The 19,401-nt window shown below is 48.0% G+C and overlaps 10 protein-coding genes across 10 annotated transcripts; 4 read left to right on the top strand and 6 right to left on the bottom strand.

Moving 5' to 3' along the window:
* Positions 1-309: 309 nt before the first annotated feature.
* TRUGW13939_08384 (uncharacterized protein) lies at positions 310-3,575 on the bottom strand (the record flags this gene model as incomplete). The annotated part of the gene is made up of 4 exons (XM_035491519.1): positions 310-2,016; positions 2,076-2,792; positions 2,847-3,070; positions 3,125-3,575. 4 exons carry the CDS (start codon positions 3,573-3,575, stop codon positions 310-312), a joined length of 3,099 nt encoding a protein of 1,032 aa, XP_035347412.1.
* A 955-nt stretch (positions 3,576-4,530) lies between these two features.
* Positions 4,531-5,952, top strand: TRUGW13939_08383 (uncharacterized protein; the record flags this gene model as incomplete). The annotated part of the gene is made up of 4 exons (XM_035491518.1): positions 4,531-4,554; positions 4,604-4,837; positions 4,894-5,770; positions 5,822-5,952. 4 exons carry the CDS (start codon positions 4,531-4,533, stop codon positions 5,950-5,952), a joined length of 1,266 nt encoding a protein of 421 aa, XP_035347411.1.
* A 153-nt stretch (positions 5,953-6,105) lies between these two features.
* TRUGW13939_08382 (uncharacterized protein) lies at positions 6,106-7,232 on the bottom strand (the record flags this gene model as incomplete). The annotated part of the gene is made up of 4 exons (XM_035491517.1): positions 6,106-6,396; positions 6,451-7,027; positions 7,081-7,109; positions 7,188-7,232. The coding sequence occupies 4 exons, from the start codon at positions 7,230-7,232 to the stop codon at positions 6,106-6,108; spliced, it is 942 nt and encodes a 313-aa protein (XP_035347410.1).
* A 416-nt stretch (positions 7,233-7,648) lies between these two features.
* On the bottom strand, positions 7,649-9,952 carry TRUGW13939_08381 (uncharacterized protein; the record flags this gene model as incomplete). Its single annotated transcript, XM_035491516.1, has 4 exons — positions 7,649-8,278; positions 8,332-8,455; positions 8,509-9,635; positions 9,695-9,952. The coding sequence occupies 4 exons, from the start codon at positions 9,950-9,952 to the stop codon at positions 7,649-7,651; spliced, it is 2,139 nt and encodes a 712-aa protein (XP_035347409.1).
* Positions 9,953-10,225: 273 nt separating this feature from the next.
* Positions 10,226-11,251, top strand: TRUGW13939_08380 (uncharacterized protein; the record flags this gene model as incomplete). Its single annotated transcript, XM_035491515.1, has 3 exons — positions 10,226-10,482; positions 10,543-11,107; positions 11,159-11,251. 3 exons carry the CDS (start codon positions 10,226-10,228, stop codon positions 11,249-11,251), a joined length of 915 nt encoding a protein of 304 aa, XP_035347408.1.
* A 170-nt stretch (positions 11,252-11,421) lies between these two features.
* TRUGW13939_08379 (uncharacterized protein) lies at positions 11,422-12,389 on the bottom strand (the record flags this gene model as incomplete). Its single annotated transcript, XM_035491514.1, has 2 exons — positions 11,422-12,300; positions 12,375-12,389. The coding sequence occupies 2 exons, from the start codon at positions 12,387-12,389 to the stop codon at positions 11,422-11,424; spliced, it is 894 nt and encodes a 297-aa protein (XP_035347407.1).
* Positions 12,390-13,247: 858 nt separating this feature from the next.
* TRUGW13939_08378 (uncharacterized protein) lies at positions 13,248-14,486 on the top strand (the record flags this gene model as incomplete). Its single annotated transcript, XM_035491513.1, has 1 exon — positions 13,248-14,486. The coding sequence occupies one exon, from the start codon at positions 13,248-13,250 to the stop codon at positions 14,484-14,486; it is 1,239 nt and encodes a 412-aa protein (XP_035347406.1).
* Positions 14,487-14,818: 332 nt separating this feature from the next.
* On the bottom strand, positions 14,819-15,978 carry TRUGW13939_08377 (uncharacterized protein; the record flags this gene model as incomplete). Its single annotated transcript, XM_035491512.1, has 3 exons — positions 14,819-15,367; positions 15,436-15,831; positions 15,946-15,978. 3 exons carry the CDS (start codon positions 15,976-15,978, stop codon positions 14,819-14,821), a joined length of 978 nt encoding a protein of 325 aa, XP_035347405.1.
* Positions 15,979-16,445: 467 nt separating this feature from the next.
* Positions 16,446-17,737, bottom strand: TRUGW13939_08376 (uncharacterized protein; the record flags this gene model as incomplete). The annotated part of the gene is made up of 3 exons (XM_035491511.1): positions 16,446-17,166; positions 17,229-17,608; positions 17,666-17,737. 3 exons carry the CDS (start codon positions 17,735-17,737, stop codon positions 16,446-16,448), a joined length of 1,173 nt encoding a protein of 390 aa, XP_035347404.1.
* A 746-nt stretch (positions 17,738-18,483) lies between these two features.
* Positions 18,484-18,933, top strand: TRUGW13939_08375 (uncharacterized protein; the record flags this gene model as incomplete). The annotated part of the gene is made up of 2 exons (XM_035491510.1): positions 18,484-18,762; positions 18,817-18,933. 2 exons carry the CDS (start codon positions 18,484-18,486, stop codon positions 18,931-18,933), a joined length of 396 nt encoding a protein of 131 aa, XP_035347403.1.
* Between the last annotated feature and the right edge of the window lie 468 nt (positions 18,934-19,401).

The raw sequence follows: 19,401 nt of genomic DNA, 5'->3' as shown, positions 1-19,401 counted from the left end.
TACTTTTGTAACTGTCCACTCAATATCACGTGGTCCTGATAGCCCTACTTTTGGAATATCAATACTTCTTTGAATTAATAAATGATGAGTCTCAAGTGCCATACAATTCATTAAGTTAATTAATTAATATATTCCTCAAGTAGCTATCTAGCGTGTCCAATTTGCAGAAAACCTATGCAGAAACGTTCATAAACTTAACAGGATAATTACCACGGACTCTTCGTCGGCCAAACACTACAATCTCCGATTATCAGGCAACATATCGCTTTCAAATGGTAAAAAAACAAGGGGGGAAATTCTTTTTTTAGTTTACTCTGCTTCCTCTTCCTCGCGGGCCGCGGTCAAATAGTATCGACCCTTGGCCTCACCTTCCTTCTCATGCTCGATCGTAACGCGAGAAAGGTGGCTGAGCGTATTTTCCATTTGAATGTCCCCTTTGCTTCTTGACTTCCGCCCAAGGTTATTAAGCCATTCCATCTTGTTCAATGTGAAATAAACAAGCGCAATCACTATTGTTACTCCGAGAGAAAAGCCCCAAATGCGGACCACAGTCACAATATCTGTCCAACCATTTCTTGTTTCATGATACTTGTCTGCGGGGTCAGTCTTAAAATTCGTATTGGTAAACCACCCAAAGAGACAGAAAATTGTCGCTAGGATGTCAACGCCAACAATAGCTCCAACCAGCGGGATCGATGGAAGTGTATCTCCCCCCCGTGTGACGAAAATCAACCAGTTCTCAGTCAATGCAACTTCAAGGAAAATAACTTCTTGTATAGACCCCCAGTTTTGGATAACACCGCCAGATGGAAGAAACATAGTTCCACGGATCGTCCATGTGCCTAGAGCTAACAGTATACCCAAAATTATCGAGATGAACCAGATTTTGGGGAGCTGCCATTCAACCGGTCTCAGTTCAAACGAGGCATTGTCGTACGCAACTGCAACTGTAGCCAGGTCGGCAAACAAAGCTAGGAAGACAACTAACTCTGGCCGAATTGTTTCGTTGAGAATAATCATCGTCGTGACGAGGTAGATTTCCAAATGCAGACAGAGTGCAATTCTGTACTGAATATAGGCTTTCATGCGGTGGAAAATTTGTCTCGCTACTTTCACCGAGTCAATGATTGTTGACAGTCCAGGGGCTAAAAAGACTATATCTGAGGCCGATTGCGCCGCTTCTGACGCCCCTTCAACCGCGATACCACAATCTGCTTTTTTCAAAGATGGCGCATCGTTGACACCATCACCTGTCATTGCAGTAAGATGGCCACGTTCCTGAAGCATTTGTACCACTTGGTATTTATGTTCTGGGAAAACTTCCGCAAATCCATCCGCCTTTTCAACCAAATCATGAGCCATTGCACCACTGAGGCCACCATGGATTAGCCGTTCTGAGTTGTAGACTTTGGTGCCTAATGCAAGCATCTTGCACGTCTCTTTTGCAATAGCGATAGCGTCGCCTGTTAACATTTTCACACTGATTCCCAAAGCTTGTGCTTCGGAAATTGTCTGGGCCGTATCCTCCCGCGGTGGATCGAACATGGGTAGCATGCCTAATAGCTGCCAATCCCCTCCCTCCCTTTGGACGGCTACTCCAAGTGATCGAAATCCACGGTGAGCAAATTCTTGTGCTTTCTTTTTGTACATTTCTGCCGTCATAGGGGAGCATTTAGTCAAGGTCAAAACTGCCTTTGGAGCGCCCTTAGTGCAGGTGTAACGGACGCCTTCACAATGACACACGGTAACTATCCGCTTCGAAACGGGATCAAATGGCGTGAATTTATCGGTTTTCCATCCCTGTTGAAGGATCTCCATTGCTTTCGGGTATTGTTTAAGTGTCAGAATAGTCACTTTGTCAATAGGATCTAGCGATTGTATGTTGTGGGATGATGCTAAGGCGGCTACTGCCATCATCCAATTGACATCAACCCCTTCGGCGACATATGGGTTTCGGATACTCAATTTGTTAGCCGTGAGAGTTCCGGTTTTGTCTGAGCAAAGAATATCAACACCCTGCCCATAATGTTAGCAAGGAGACAATTCTGTATGATGTAAATACCAAGGTCCCATACTGCAAGTGACTCGATAGCCGTTAGCTTTTGCACAATTGCTTGCTTGCGAGCCAGGTAGGCTGCCCCAACTGCCATTGTTGTTGTAGTAACCACAGGTAACCCAACCGGAACTCCGATAATTAAAAGCACCAATGTGTATTCCAACAGTGTTTGTTTGCCAGGACTGGCAATTGGAATATGCCGGTAGAATCCGCCAATCCATGCAGCAAGAATCCATGCCATGACAAGGATTAGTAGAGATGTTCCAATATTATCCATGACAAGTTCAAAGTGTCCTTTATCATTAGCACCTGCTACCATGCTTGCAGTTCTTCCAACAAAGGATGTTTTGGCCGTTGTTTGTACCACTGCAAAGGCCTTCCCACGCTTGCAGTTTGTTGTGTAGTAGATTATATCTCCCATGTATCGATCCACGGCATGGGATTCACCTGTAATCGCGGAATGATCGCATGCCAGCAACGAATAACCCTTTCGACTTTCTTTCATCTCATCTTCATCGCCCTCCGTTTCCTTCTTTTGTGACTTGTCGCCATCAGATTCCTTTTCGTCTTCTTGACGCTCTTCACCACCTTGGGCATTCTCCTCTTCTTCATTCGACGAGTCATCGAAGGCTCCTTCTGCTTGCATACGCTTGAATTCTTCAAAGCCATTGGGATCATCATGAGCGCAGATTACTTTGGAATCTGCGGGGACGACACTTCCTTCACCCACAACCACCTTTTGACGTTAGCATGATAGAATCGAAGCCTTTGAGTACTAAAATGGTCATACCACATCCCCCGGGACCAATTCACGAGCTAGTATTTCTTGCTCATGGCCATCACGAACGGTTATGCATCTCAGTGCAATATCTCCCTTAAGGCTAGCCACAACATCCGCTGCCTGCTTTTCCTGATACCATCCAACGGTAGCATTGAGGAATAAAATACCAATGATAACTCCAAAGTCGACCCAGTCTTTGAGACCAGCTGCAAGTAGTACGGCTATTTCCATGACTATTGTTACGGCCAAGTCAGTATCTAAACCAGTAAACAGCTTCATGACCATACCATATAAGATCGGACCCTGAAAGTAAGAAATGAACTTTTCAATCGGATTCTCCTTCGTGGATATTAATTCGTTCCACCCAGAACGACGTCGACGATTATTTGCCTCCTCTTCCGTCAAGCCTTGCTTGATATCGGTTATAAGCCAGTCATCAGGGAAATGCTGACTTGAATCCAGTGCCTCTTTCGCTGGTACCCATGTCTTCTTCCAGGGAGCGTACCAGAGTCGTTTCATCTCGCCACTTTCGTCTAGGATATCTCCCTTTCCTGGCTCCCTGTAAATTGATACATACTTGACCAATCTCTCATATTCGTCTAAATTGGGATCTTGGGCAACACTTATTGCCCGTGACATACGCCTTTCAGCACGAGACATACGCCGCTCGGCTCGCGACGTGCGATCCGGGCTCTGCTGCTTCTCAACATCACCCGAGTTTTGTCCAGTGTCGGGCATTTGGTCCTGTTGTCAAAGCCTGCTCAACGAGGCCTCTATTAACTGCTGCTTCCGACTTTGACACCTGTATAGATAGGCAAATATGAAGTCTGATCAAACTATGTGTTGGTAATGTCTTTTGCTCGAAAACTTTTCACCTGTGAAACGAATTGCCAGAAATTTTCGAAAACTGGGAAACTTCCTGGTTCTACCTTCAAAACAACGTGTAAGGCCTTGCAAGCTCACGGTGACGTACCATAACCATCCTAATTGCATTAGAAAAGCAATGCGAAGCATAAAAATTCCAATAATTGGCCGTTGATGATTCCGAATTGACGTACAATGTTTAACTGTATGCATTCCAAGACTGCGGTATATTTCGACCCGAAACTCTCCTATAAAACAAATATGTTAGAGCATATACACAAATAGGGTTTAGGGAAACAGAAAAACCACAAACCTTAAAATGGCTGATTGGGAAAATCAATCTATAAACAACATTGCAATGATGTAATTGGTTCGGAAAAGCGATGCATTTCAAATGTAACCACGGTACATGGATACTTTGATGCCAAATGTTGTTCTAGATGGTCCTTTCCCTAATGCGTGTATAAAGTAGCCTTTTCTTTGACTTCCCGACGAATCCGGCTCTAGGCTAAGAGGAAATCCGCAGCGTTGGAAATAATTGAAGCTCAAATATGTAAATAATAGGGTACTCAGATGATGTTAGAAAGTAGGGTCTGAAAATAAACGGAAACCCTGCTCGAGAAGAAATGATGGAGAGGCTAGAGTTGCATGTGACCTGCGAGTGGAAGGAAGGAGCGACCTCGCGTCTATGACCAGAGCCGCGGAACATTAATGTCTCCTTGTTTCCTCGGATTCACGATGCACATCCTCTCGTTGACCCAACAATTCTTACTGTGGTATGTTACGCAAGTTCAAGCTTTAGTTTTATTCATACGGCATCTCACTCAGGATGGGCGGCCTATCATTCGTCCAGGTATGATGGGAACAACCAGGAATTTCTACCATCGCTAAGATTGTCTTAGGCGTCCGCTATCATTGCAACTATTTCTGCCGTCTTGGCCTACTTGCATAAGTTGCTGTCGCCTTGGGTAGAGCTGCCACGACTACCCGAACAATGGCTCGCCTTTCGTAGTGGCCTAGCCTGGACGCTTTTCAAGGACCGCGTTGGATTTTTCGAGGGAGTTGCGTTGGATCGTAAATTTGGCTTTGCTATCATGACTTCCGATCCTGGAAGAGTATTCTGGAATACTTTATGGGTACGAGGCTGTGATGCGATACCAATCTCTGCTAACCTAGCTACCGGAGAACTTAGGGCCAAACACGAAATCCGCACCCAGAAGGCCGTTTACTTCTATACCACTATGCAGGGTCTGGTACCCTCCAGGACCTAGAGCTTGATGATTTCCCTTCTGGTTTTACTCTCCGTCCCCTCGGCCTCAACTTTTTCCGCGCTGATGGAAGCACACTGACAAGATTGTTTGTGGTCAACCATGGTATCGATGGAGGTACAGTGGAGGTTATGGACATCGACTACGAAAATGCCCGGGCTACTTACGTGACAACTATATCGGATGGTGGTCACACGATACGATCCCCAAATTCCGTTGCGCCGGTTTCCTATACTTCATTCTATGTCACAAATGACCACTATCTTATCAGACGAAAGCACCCAGTACTTTCTTTAACCGAGTCAGTTCTTGGTCTTCCACTAGGATGGGTCAGCTTTGTGGACTTCACATCAAAAACCGAACCAATATTTACAATCGCTGCTGGGGGGATTCCATATGCCAATGGTATTATTGTGACGCCCACTGGGAAAGAAGTATTAGTTGCTTCAAGTAGCACCGACTTTGTCAGGATTTACGAACGCGAGACCGAAACTAATACTCTTTCTGGGGATTATAAAAAAGTCTACCTAACCTTTCATCCCCATAGCCTCAGTTTCGATGAGTCCCTAGAAGTTGACGACCCAACTGTTTTCGATAGACACGGGAAGTTTCTTCGCGGAGTCATTGCAGCAGGATCTCCAGATTCTGGCAGACTCTTTTGTATGGCAAGAGGGCCACACGGATGTGTAGCACCGTCTGTTGTTGCAGAGATTCGACGTGGATATGGGCCAGATCTTAGCCCCTTTCCGGGAAGTCTGTTCAACCTACAAAGTAAATACTATGCCCGGACGCTATATGCTGGTATGTAGTCGATATCCATATTTTAGAAGAAACCCTGACTCATGGATATAGATGACGGAACGAACTACCCAAGCAGTACGACTGGTGATATGGACTCCAAACGAGGCCGACTTATCGTGAGTGGGCTCTACGCTGATGGGCTCTTGGATATCACGTGGGATCCAAAGGAGAAGTTTTCTTGACGCGACTGAATACTTTGTTTTTGGACAATTCTTGAACTGATGATAATCCATAGTCATCATGAAAATTGCCATCCCAAACCCTAAAGCTTCCTTCATAAAAAGCACAAATACATTCCTACTAGCCTTTTTGTTGACACTTTTTCCCCACACATTTTACCCCCAATGACTTGTCCCAGAAAGGTCTCGACCATCAGGCGAAGTTACATCGCGAGCATCGGCATCCAGCGAGGGATTTTCGCCCAGCGCGGTATCGGTGAATGGAGGTTCTTCATCCCTAACCCTCTGAATATCGCTTGAATCATCATTGTAAGTGCGAGCAAGCAGCCTTGGAGCCGTAGATGAGTCTCCAGTGCCATTGCTAGCACCATTAGTCCAGGCAGGACGGCCGAAAGCGGAATTGTTGAAAGTCCACGAGCCTCTAGGGCTAAGATACATGAATCCCAGCTGGGCTTTCGTTAGTTAATTTACTAGCGAGGTTCTAAGATATGATTTAAATACCTTGATTCCCCATCCTAGAATAGCTGCTGCAAAGACTAACACGGCAACTTTTCTCTCGTTATCACTCCACGGATCTAGACAGCTTTGTTTATACCCCATTGAGCGTTCACATGCCTTATCATCATGAGTCGCATCCTTGAAAGGCCATGCTCTGTCATGAGTGCTTCGCAAACCACAACACTGGAGTCTGTCTTGTATCGAGCGAATGGCATTCACATCTTTGTTGTGATAGTAAGTTTGCCAGGTCTGTTCAAGATGACAGTTATTATCGTTTGGCAGTATATATGTGGCTGATATTGTAGCAAGCACCGTGGGAAGAATCGTCATGAGATTATCGATGACGAAGGCGAGGATTGGGCGAAAGGTGGATGAAGCAACTATAGTCGTGGTCCCATTGGCATCACCATTACCCGACGTTATTGGTTGTTCCCAGCGCGTATTCGCCCTTTCAAAGCGCGAAGCAAAAGAATTGACGGCAATAACGATCAAAACAGAGAAAACCGGGAAAAGAGTGGCGATGGCATTGACCGAGGTTGGGAATGGAAGAAAGAGGGAGGTGGTCTGGGACCATGCTATACTGTTGTAGCGATTTAGCGTCAGTCGTATTTTATATGGGAATCATTGATGTACCCCCCTAGAATAATGGAAATGCCGATGAACTAATTATAGCCACTTTGTATTAGCAGAAGGAACAAGAAAGAGTAGATGCTGATACCGCTGAGGGAGGAAAGACTTACCAAAACGAGCAATGTGATGATGACGGCAGCCGGAATCACTGACATGCTTGCAGTTCGGTCGATAGCTTTCTTGCTCAGATAATATCAACAGCGATGGTTCTTTTGAAGCCTTAGATTTTGGTTTGGGTACCAAATCCGATGAGGAGAGAAGATGAACTAGGGCAGCCTTGTTTACGTCGTGCACCCCAGGTGGGGCAGCGCCTACGTGCATGGCCATGTTATCTAATTGCAGGGATTGTGTCTCCAAGGTGGCTATTACGTGGATGTGATACACTCTCGTACGCACGTATACAATTATTTAGGCAATTATTGCTCCATGTAATTTTCCTTGCAAGTCAACTTTCATGTGAACTTGGCTGGATGCAAACACTTGTATTGTTCCAAATTTGATGGCTCAGGCTTCGTCTTTAATAAGAGCTTGATACCAGACCCATACCACTCATAAGTGTCGATGTGTACAATTACTTCCCACCCTTTCCGGTCGGGATTTCAAAGAAGACAGCTGGCTTGCCGTCTGCGGCAAATGGGCGGTCGAGTCGGTAGAAGGTCTTTCGCTCAAACTGGATGATGTCACCTTGTTTCAATTCTGTGATGTTTTCATCCGCAAAGGCGTCTTCGCGCCATTCGGTCTTCGGGTTGAGGAAATCCTCAAAGTTGTCCTCTTCCTGCAGGGAATCCTTTGTAAGGAGATGGTCGAAGCCAACAAGCTCGACCGGGATCAGCTGCTGGCCCTCGCTAGACAACCATGTAACCTTCTTGTCCGTCTTTTTGAAGTCTCCCTCCAAGTGAAGCTCTAGATCGAGATGTGTCACGACGTCACCCGATGTTTCAATCTTGCGAACAATGGCGTTACCCCAGCCCATAAGGGTGATTTCCTCATCTTGCTTGAAGCTCTTGGCGTCTTCCTGCTCCAAAATGATGGAGTCACTGAAGGCAACCTTCTTCGTACCAACTTCCGGGTTTTTGTTATGTTTAGGTTTGTCTTCGACGAAAGTAGCAGGAGCACCTTTGACCGTTGCCTTGACCACACCCTCTTTAGAGATTGCTGTGAAACGCGGTGCTACAGGATCGATGTGCTTTTTATTCGTAGCCTAGAGGATCCGTTAGAAACTGAAACTTATGATTTGGCGTAAACAAAACGAACCCAGAAAATACTCCAGTCGAGGTTGATAATATTGCGACTAGGGCCCTGCTTCAGGATAAACTCCCTGAGGGCAGGAATAGTCATACCGCGTCGTCGGATACCCCTGATCGTGGGGAAACGGGGGCTGGAACGATGTCAGCAAAAGGAATTTGTTGTGGATGGATTCAATAAACATACTCGTCCCATCCCCAGACAGAGCCGCTGTCGACCAATTTGGTAAGCTTTCTCTTTGACAACAGGGTACGGACGAAGTTCATGCGGGCAAAATCCCAGATCTGGACCTTGCGAAGTTTCAAGGCATCCAGCATCCACTCGTACTGTGGGTTTCTGTCACGGTACTCAATGGTTCTGAGGGCATGAGATACTCCCTCCACCGAATCCAAGATAGGGCAGGTGAAGTCGTAAGTTGGGTAGACCTTCCATGTAGTACCAGTTCTAGGGTGCGGGGCTTGTTGGCATCTGTAGATGACAGGGTCTCTCATGGCCTTGTTTTTATTGTCTGGTGAGATCTTGGCACGGATACACCATTTTTGGCCCTCCTCAGAGCCACTCTTCATTTCTTCGAAATGTGCCAGATTCTCCTCAACGGAATCATTGCGGCGCTTACTAGGGATTCCTTCCATACGCTCGTGCGCCATAGTGTCCTTGTCGGTGTCATCGGCATACGCATTCCCGTCTTTGATCATCTGAATGCAGTAATCGTGGATCATCTGAAAATAATCCGACGAATGAGAAAGTCTGTCAGGCTTAATACCCATTAAAGCCAAATCTTCCAAAATAGCATCGTGGAATTCTTCCATATTCTCCTTGCTGGGATTCGTGTCATCGAGTCGCAAAAGAAGAGTGCCATTGTACTTCTCATGTGCAAAGTAGTCGTTCAATAGCGCTGCCTTGGCGTGTCCAATGTGTAGATACCCGGACGGCTCTGGCGGGAAGCGGGTTACGACACCCTGGTCGGTATTCAGCAGAGCAATATCGTAGCTAGCACCGGCCTTGGACTTGGCCGCTTTCTTTGCCCTTGCTGCCGCATTGATATCATCAACCGCACCAGTAGTCCACGTGCAGAGCTCTTCCAAAAAGCGGAACCAACGAGTAAGGTTGACGAGTGTTCCCTTCCGGATGGCAGATACAACGACACGGTTTCCGCGGAGCGCACCCCAAATGGCGATATCGGGCGCAGACAGGGAGTAGCCGACCAAGAACGAACGGAGAACCAGGTAAGAGTCCAGGCGCTGCAAAGGACCTTCGACCGCCTTGAAATCGAGGGGGGTGTATTCATGTACTCGGGACAGCCATTCTTCTTCCTGCACAGACATTAGAACTGATTCCCACTAGTAGAAAAAAAGAGACAGAGAAAACATACCTGAGCGGTATTCTTGCCTTTGAGGAAGGGAAAAGTGGTGCGAAGCTCCTTGATAACAGCATCAAGGCCCGAAGCTGTCTGTCTACTTTGTCCGGTGAACTCAATCACATCACCACCAGGCAGTTTAGGGCCATTCTCATAAGTGATTTCCACCACCGGACTTGGGCGGGCTTGGTTGACGGAAGTAGCAATCAGAGTAGCGGGCAGGACATCGGCCGGGTTGGCCCCTCCGGCGCAGACTAGCTTGAACGTTGCCATGTGTGCTTGGTCCAGGATTCAATTGCAAAAAACGTACAGAGAAGAATAAGAGAGGAAGAAAAAAAAAAGAATCGATATCGATGGCGGGGTGACTCAGTGAATGCCCCACAGCGAATCGCAGCTTGGCGCTAGCCGGGAGGCGGACCCACCCTGAGAAAAGACCGACGGAGAAACTGTTTTTCCGTGCTTGCCAGCTTCCGCGAAAACATTCGCAGCAAAGCAAGTCGTCGCTTGGTGGTGAGCAGGCAGCACAACATATTTCGCCCCATCGCCATGGCTACACCGACCTCAGCCCTGCCAGCGGCAGCAAGGAATATGTTGCTGTCATCTCGGTTATATCTGCGCAAGGATGTTCGCCTTGCCCCTTTCCTCTATCCTCTGCAACGGCAGCAGGTTCGCTGTGCTACCAACAATCCGCAAGCCAAAGGGAAAAAGGACAAAGGCAAGACCAAGAAAAAGGACAAACCAAGGGACTTTTACCAACATGATTTGTCTCTAATTGATCGCTACGCCCTCTGTGATGCGATGAGGTAAGATCACGCGGCCTGGGTAGACAGTTCGGACTTGGCTTTTCTCACACAAGATGGCAGATACATCCGCGCATTCGAAGTCGGACGCGACCGCGAATCATCCAAGTACGAGGTCCATATCAGATTGAAGTCGAAAAGGGATGGACCTGTTATCCGAAACATGGTGCGGTTCCCTCATGCTGTGCAGACTGAGTCGAGGATATGTGTGATTGCACCTTCGGGCTCGAAACACGCCAAAGACGCCCTCGCAGCGGGAGCATCGCTTGTCGGAGAGCAAGAAGTCTTTGATGCTGTCAAGGCAGGCAATATTGACTTTGAACGATGCATCTGTCACACGGATAGTCTCGACGCGATGAACAAAGCCGGAATGGGTCGATTCCTTGGTCCGAGGGGACTGATGCCGAACGTCAAGACTGGTACCGTGGTTGACGACGTTGGAATCCGCGTGCAGATGCTTCGTGGAGGTACTGTATACCGTGAGAGAGATGCAGTTATTCGGATGCCAATCGGCCAATTGGGCTTTTCACCCGATCAGCTACGAGACAATTTGCGGGCCACCATTGAGCAGATCAAGAAAGATGCCACTCAATTGAGTGACCGCATCACCAAAGAAATTTACGAAGTCGTACGTCACATATTTGCCTATTTGGTCTACTGAAATACTAACACATAATAGGTGCTCAGCTCGACACACGGCCCTGGCTTCAGTCTCAACGGAGAGTTCACATCTGAAAACTCCACTCAGGGGCAATTCCTTACTGGACTTTGAGAAAACCATCCTGTATAATATTTTCCATAGAGTGTATCTTTATATAAGCATTTTTCTATTTGTGGCGTCTCATGGTATCAATTGAAGCAGTTAATTTTGTTTTCATGGTTCCCAAAACTCCACGCTATGCAAAAAGAAATTTACAACATCAAGCCAAGTGATGAATCACTTTAGATTGAAAGCTGTTTGAGCCCATTTACTTCCGTCTCGGCTTCCAGCAGGTCGCGGAGGGCCTGGGTTTTGGCTGCGCGGGCTTCACCTTTGGTCCCGGGTTTTCTGGGTTGTTTAAGCGCGGTGTCGATGTCCAGCAGTAATGTTGACTTGATCTTTTGTAGACGAGGCTCCTGGCTGACCAAGAAAGGATGTTTTTGGCCTATTTGCTCGGACTCCGCAATGATGTAAACAAATTTTTGGACATTGTGCTCCAACCGCTTGAGCGAAATTATAGCGGATTCATGTTCTTCGCTTTCCAAATCACCATCGTCATCATCTGAGCTTTCATTGCTGAAGTCTTCCAGTTCCGAGTCTTCGTCGGGGGTTTCGTGTGCGGCGGCGGTGCTGCGGTTCTCCGGGTCCGGAATCATCAATCGTTGTTCTAGCTCTTCAATGCGCTCTGCAATGTCCAGGAGAGCCCTTCCAACATTCGTCTTGACTCTGTATTGCTTTTTCTCCTGCAAAAGACTCTGCATTTCGGCCGCCCGGGCGTCAACCTTGGCTTGTATTGCGGACACATCTCGCTGGAAACCTAATAGTCCCACCCGGACTTCTTCGACTTTTTCTTCGCCTCCCTTGAGAGAATCGCCGAGCGACAGGAAATCTTGGTAGTTCTCGTTGACGAGATCGAGCAGCTGTTTGCTCAGCCCTTGGCTTAACTCGCGCAGCTCGAGTCGCAAATCTTCGAGGGTTTGATGTCGGTTTGTAAGAGAAGAGAGATATGTCGCCGGATCAAAGTCGGAAGCAAGAAAGGAATCGCGCGAGAGGGGTTTGGGGAATGGCAGGTCAGTCGTAGCTTCGTCAAAGTCGGACCCCGACTCCTCGGAATCGGGAAACTGTTGTTTTGTTGACGTGCGTTAGTATGGCGCAGTGTCGCAAGAGTTGGTAAATGGATAGGGTAGATGCGTACAAACTGTCTGCTCATCGTGGTGAGATTTCCATGCCTTTGCGACGAGGGAACTGGAATGTGAACGGAGAGAACGTATGGTATCGATGGTGGGCAGCTGTCAAGTTCAATGTTGGTGGGTGACAGTAAGGTGCAAATAATTAGCGTGTAGTCTACGTCTGATACTACATTTTCGACCAATGAACTGAAGTTACTGTCGCTCGTATTGATACCCGAATACAACTTTTTGCGAGTATTTCTTACACGAGTCTGTCCACAATCCGTAGTGGATTCTGTATTACCGAGCTGCAATTAGCTAGAAACCGTTTAAAAATACTAGCCCATCTACTTTCGGGGGTATTCATTTTGAAGCATACACTTTGTAAAACGACCTAGGCAGTCGGTGTCTCCTTTATCAATTGTTAAAAATCTCGTTTCCAAAGGTAACATGTCCTACAAATACAACGAGGTTAGCTCAACCAAGTCATGTGCATATCGATCGCGCGATCGGTCTTGGCATGTGCATCGCTTTAACGATGCGGGACAACTCATCCCTCCGTCATGTATGTTTCGCCTTTTCGATCTTAAGTAGCACCGCAGTTCTGCAGCAGCCTGCATCGTGAGCCAACCCTGGTCAGGCGCCGCTCACTCTGACCTGCGTCGTGCTGATCTCGAGGCTATACATTCGCTTTGTTGACCACCCGCTTAAATGATACTGGTTATAGTATGAAACTGTGGCCGGTCCGCCGTTCGCTCGTACGACTGCGCTGAACAAACTATCCTTCCGCGTCATTTTATTTTCAGTTCCTTGCTTAGCTACAGCGCTTAGTAAGTCAACTGTGTCTCCCGTCAATTGGTGTGCTGCACGTGTGCGGTGTCCAACAGGACGTGGTCATTATGGATTCCAGATCCGACTATACGCCGACCCACCAGGATGGATCTCGACTGTCGACATCGGCCTGGCCGCAAGGGTCTTCAGGCCCAGCGCTTTCGCCGAGTGTCGCCGTCTCTCATCTGCCACAGCAGCAGTCTCGTCAGGGAGATTCGAGACTTGACGAGTCCACGTTGGCAAGGCGTACTGCGGCATTGCGCCAGTTACATGGCAACCCAAAGCCTCTATCCCGGCGACCCCGAGACAACAAACCCATAACTGGGCGTTCTTCAACACTGGCTTCTCAGCCGGTCCTGGTGCGGTCATATTCTCCAGGTGTCAATGGGTCGTCTCGATCATCTGCAAATATGCCTTCCGATTCAGAGTCACGGCGGCGATGTGAGATGCCCTCTATTGATGATTTCAACATCGAAGCGATCTTGAACGCAATAGAGCCTGATATACGCAGTACGCTGGACTCGATTGCTGAAATTTGCGGCCGCAGTAAACTGAGTCTTGCCAATGAATACGGAAGTCATATTGCCCCGTTTGCCGAAATCAACACTCCCTTGGGTGGCTTAGTGACCGTTGAGGAAGCCAGTGTGAGCAGCGAACGACTAGCCAACGCAGATGGCAACAATGTTGTAATTATTGACGGTGAGAACGAGAATTACAACTCAACAATCGGTTTGCTCGAAAATTTGAGAACAACCGCGTTTGCCACTGGTTATCGGCAAACACCTGGAAGGCCGAGCGAAGACCAGGTCAATTCCGAACAATCAAATGGACATGATATTGTCGCGGGCGAAGCAAGCCCGTCAGAAGTTCCAGTGGTCAGATTGGAGGCACCCTCCAAAACATCAAAACCGGTTGGTAAGGCTCTGCTAGCCCCAGCCTCTGGCTCATCCACGGCTGCCAAGCAGTCGACCATTACCTCTCCACCGATGCTATCAGAAACGCTCCTGGAAGCTCAGGGCAACAGATCATCTTGGCCATCAGTGCCCCCGGATACGCCGCAAGGCTCGCCGACACTTCGGTCGACGTCCTTTGCTGCAAACCGCCAGGCGTGTTTTCAGAATCAGTTGGTCGATAGGAAATCATTTATCAGGGAAGTGCAGGACTGGCTAGACTGGTTGAAAACAATTGCCCAACGTGAGAAACATAGCCCCCAGAGTATAGAACCTCAGGCACGTTCCGCGGAAATCACTCTTCGCGCTGTTTTAGCAAGAGACCAAGACCAGGCTATAGCTGTCCCGAGCGCTTGAATTATTGAGCCTTCTGATAGATTGGATTGATTTACTTTTGAAGCCTAGGTTGGCGTTTTTTCTTTCGGCTTCCCCTGTTTGATGGCGCCTGGGGAAGGATAGGCGTTGAATATCTTAAATGAATGGTTTCCTTCGCAGGTTCATATTCGACGTTGATATCCATTGAGAAATTTATGACTAAATGATTTCAGTGATCATGAAATACTGGGTTGAACCTCTTTTTTGTTAATGTCCATACTGTTCTTCAATCGAAACATGAAAAAAATACAAAGCCCGTAGCGCCTTTCATTGATGCATTTAGAATGAATGTATAATTCAATGCTGATGATATATTACGTCTGACTAGCAGAACTCTCAACCTTCTCCAAAAGACTTTTGGTGAACCCTTCAAATATAGGAAGAGACCAGCAATCCCTATACTTGTCCACTAATAACCTATTATCCTCTTCCACCAGAGACTGTTGCGTCGCTGCCTGATCGACTTCCATTTCTTCGTCAGCATCACTGTCTATATCACCCTCAATCTTTTGACTCTCAACGAGCTGTCCGAACTTGATATCGATCGGGACCCGGCCCAGAAAGGGAACACCCATCTCAGTCGCCATGACCTCCCCTCCACCTCGTGAGAAAATATTGCTCACTTCTCCGCAGCAGGGGCATGTATAGCCAGACATATTCTCAATGACGCCCAGAACCGGGATCCGCGTCTTTGCGCAGAAGTTTATTTCCTTGCGCACATCAGACGTCGCGACGGCCTGCGGTGTCGTCACGAGAACAGCGCCGGCAAGGTGAGGTATGTTTTGAGATGTAGCGGTAGTAGATGATGTAGATGCCATGGTGAGGAGGCTTTCGCCGATACTAATATGCTCGTCGCTTGTCCCCTGGATCATGACTCGAGTTAGCAAAAACCATTCATGAAGGCTGGTAGCCATGGGACGACAAGATTTACCGGTGGTGTGTCTATAAGCAAATAGTCCGTCTCCCCCCAGTACACATCCGTGAGAAACTGCCGTACCATTGCTGTCTTCTTCGGGCCTCGCCATATCACCGCATCTCCACGGTCCCGTAAAAGGAAGCCGACAGACATACATCGCAACGAACCGCGCGGCGTCGCCGAGCTACTCTCTTCTTGATTCGCTGCTAGCTCTGTCGGGTGTACCTCAACGGGGATCCAGCCACGGGGGGATTGTGTGATCTTCTCATTTTCCTTCCCAACGAGTCTTGGAATTGACGGGCCGGTCAGATCGATGTCGAGAATGCCGACTGATTTGCCTTGCAGCGAAAGCGCGAGCGCGAGCTGAAGCGTCACCGACGACTTTCCCACCCCTCCTTTTCCGGAAAGGACCTGCAAAATAATCACAGTCAGCTTTTTATTGTACCTTTTTGTGTTGGGGATACAGCTTCGTTTATCGATAAGATGAGGGGTAAACTCCGCGCTGAAGAAAAACGGTCGACTCACCAGCACAATCTTCTTGACGCCGTCGAGTGGCATCTCATATATGGTGAATTTCTCTTTTCTAGAGTCGGTTTAAAATTGTGAAAGGTAGAGAAGTAGTGAAATAATAGATCAGGCACGAAGATTGTGGCAAGGGAAATTTGTGGTTCTTCCGCGGAGGACTTGAAGCTAAAAACTGCGTCATCGGAGCTGATTGCTAAGCACGTTCCAGTTTTTATATCTTCATATCAACGACATTCAGAGTCCGAATGCTTGATAATAATTCTTTACCAGAGAGTTGAACATGCTATGAACAATAGAATTACATTCTGCATGGATTTTACGTAGTTTTAATAGGAACTTCAATCTTATAATCACTACCTATGTGAAAGAAATTATCGAGAAACCCAGTTGCTCAATCTCTCATGGAAGTGCAAATTTTATTTTAGATGTCTATCTAGGTCATACAGCCAGAATACTAATGGCACTGTACTAGAAAAACGAGCTTAACTGTGAGGGAGAGACTATTGCCACTTCTGCACGACAACTCCGCCTCGTTTAAAGTCAGACAATTCACCCAAAACCGCAGACTTGTCGGTCAATTCTTTGCTGGGGAAAGTTGTCATCAGCACCCAGGGCCGAGACTGGCTGGAGGGACTGGCTGCCGACACAAAAGAGTACACATCTCCAATCGTATGAGTGGTGTTGAATCGAGATGTGAGACGCGTACCGTCACCGAGCCGGATTTGCAATGTGATTATTGGCTGTGACTCGTCAACATCGGGTTTCGCTGCTTCTGACGGACTGGCGGCGGCCGCAGCAGCGGGCTCGGGTTGGGAGGTGCGAATGGCGGGAGTCGGGCTCCCAAGTCGTTGCCCAGAGCCAGAAAATGGCTTGTATTTTGGCTTGGGCCGGGTGTATTTCTCCTCATGTTGCTTGATTTCCACGTCGACTTCCTGTCCTGGTAGGACATTCATGATGGAGAGAGGGGCTCGTCCACGCCGGATGCCTTCCAGGATCCCCGCGTTCCTAGGGTCGTCGGATCGATACAAGTCCCCATCCTCTACCGAAAAGCCATCAGCCCAGAAGTGCAGTGTACGTTGGACCCGTGGTGGTCGCTGGGGTCGGTTTTCATTCGGGTCCTGGACCACCTGGCTCGGAGCGTCGTCACCTCCCAGCGTGCGCGCAGCCCCCGTGAAATGAGATGTCTTCGATGTCGAGTCGTCGGACGGGGGTGGCTGGGCTCTAGAACCAGGATTAGCAAACCGACTGTTCATCTAAAATAGCAACAACAACGGTAGTCATACAGCTTGGCCTTTTCGAGAATCTTCTTCTTGATGTCATCTGGATTTTGCACCGCCAGGCCTGATTTTTCACCACCAGCGAAAAAATCTTGCTTCTCGTCGTCGTCATCCCCGGTATCGCGTCCTCCGGCTCCCGACGACAGGTCCTTCAGGGTTGCGAATTTCTTAGCAGCACCAGACTTGCCCTGGGATGGCTGCGAACCGGCCGAGGCCCCCTGTCCAAGAGAGCGAGCTCCAGTCGACTGCTCAGCTGGGTCATCGGACCCAAGCCGCCTACCGTCACTGGCCTCCATGTCTTGTAAAAGCTCTTCCTCCTGGTCCGCAAAGTATTCCGTAACGGCGGCATCGATGTCCCAGTGGTTCGCGTCCAAAAAGGGTCGAGCCTGAGAGATTGTTGGTAAGCTTCATATTTTTGCGAGTTGGTAAATCGATATTCATACCTCTGTCGGGTTGGTTCCTGTCATGTAACAGAACTGAGACAGGATGTCATCTTGGCTGGTGTTGGAAGCCATCTTGATGGCGGGGGTTTCACGAGCGTTTAAACAATAAGGAGTGGTAAAGTCAATAGGACTAAACCTTAAGTTGCGGCGACTTTGTTCGGCAAGGCAAAGACGCAATAATAGCTGGGTGCCGGGTTATATCCGCAACGATATGTCGAGGTCAGCCGTAGAATTGTTGCTTGCTGGCGGAACATGCCAACTGAAGCTCTCGCGCGGGCGGCGTACGTCACTGTTGCCTGATTGGTCATCATGCGGAGCCGCATTCGAAATGCCATCAACAGCATTGGATGGGGTTTTCTACAGAAGATTTTAATGTCTAGAGGGCTGTTATTTCTCTATATGAATTTATATGTTCACGCCCTAGGTTAATGCAGAACAAGAGAACCAAAGCCGTATTCAATAGGTTGTCAACTGGTCGAGGACGAGGTGGCAGGGTGAATATATACTATTAGTGGTCGAGGCACTAAAAGTAGAAAGCATGACCTAGACTATTAGTTGGAAATCAACCACGGCTCCGGTGGTATATTATAAGTATGGAACAAAATATTATTAAATAGCCAACTGACGAAAACGAGCAGCAGACAACGCTAGGCGATAATAGGAATAATGTAATGCAAACCGCTGACTAACCACTGCCAAGCCCGAGACTCGCCCGCGGCAGTCACGAGTCAATGTTGACGTTGATGAATTGACCAGACTCAAGAAAGCAATTAAACAAGCCTTTTGCGACCTTTTCTCTCGACTACAGTTCGCACATCATGGCTGGGAACAACACAGGCGAGGGGATCGAGCTGTACGACTCCGCCATGACGGTGCCTTCGGACTCTGAAAACTACTCCGCCCACAACGAGCTTTCTTCCTCGCCACCCTCAACATCAAGCTCTCCTCTGATCCTATACAAGCCCCCGACATTCTGGGGCCTACTACGCGGCGCCGCGATCAACGTGCTCCTTCCTTTTGTCAACGGACTCATGCTCGGCTTGGGCGAGCTCCTTGCACATGAAGCTGCTTTCCGTCTAGGCTGGTCTGGCACAAAGGTGGGTTTGGCTGTTCACACGACACCAGGGACGCTTGACTGATTTGGAATACAGGTTTTCCCAACTTGGAGACGCACTGCGCCTGCCGGTCCCGGTATTGAGTTGAGAGAAGTCCGAGACCGAAGGAGGAACCCCCATGCCAATGTGGAGGATGCGGCGGCCTTGGAGTAGACATTAAGCGGAGGAGCTTGGAAATACCGGTAATGATTTTTTTTTTTTTGCTTCTTTCCGATAGCACGGAGGAATAGTTGGACCATCCTTCGTGTGAGGCTCGCGTTGGATGGATTTCACATCCTCTCATGCATGTAAATAGAATGGGACTCACTCACTGGGCGGCGTTTATGGGACATTCAGAAAAGAATAACCTAATTACACAATTACACTACTGATATACTACTCATTCATAAGTCGTTAAAGTTCAATCCCAGCTTCATGTAGCTGCATGTAGGAGAAAGACTCATAGTCTCAGACCTCAGACAATTGTTCTAACCATATTTGGTTAGAAACAGCTATACGCAGTAGTTTGACAACAACTCCACGGACAGGACAGGTGCACTGCTTGCCAATCCAATAGCGAAAAATATTGGGTCTACTCTAAAAGGGGCTCCCAGGAAATAAGCTGGCCTGGAGATGCCTGTG

This window comes from Talaromyces rugulosus, chromosome IV (genome assembly GCF_013368755.1).
Source record: "Talaromyces rugulosus chromosome IV, complete sequence".
Lineage (NCBI taxonomy): Eukaryota > Fungi > Ascomycota > Eurotiomycetes > Eurotiales > Trichocomaceae > Talaromyces > Talaromyces rugulosus.
The sequence above is the reverse complement of the archived record's forward strand: the minus strand, read 5'-3'. Positions and strand labels throughout refer to the sequence as shown.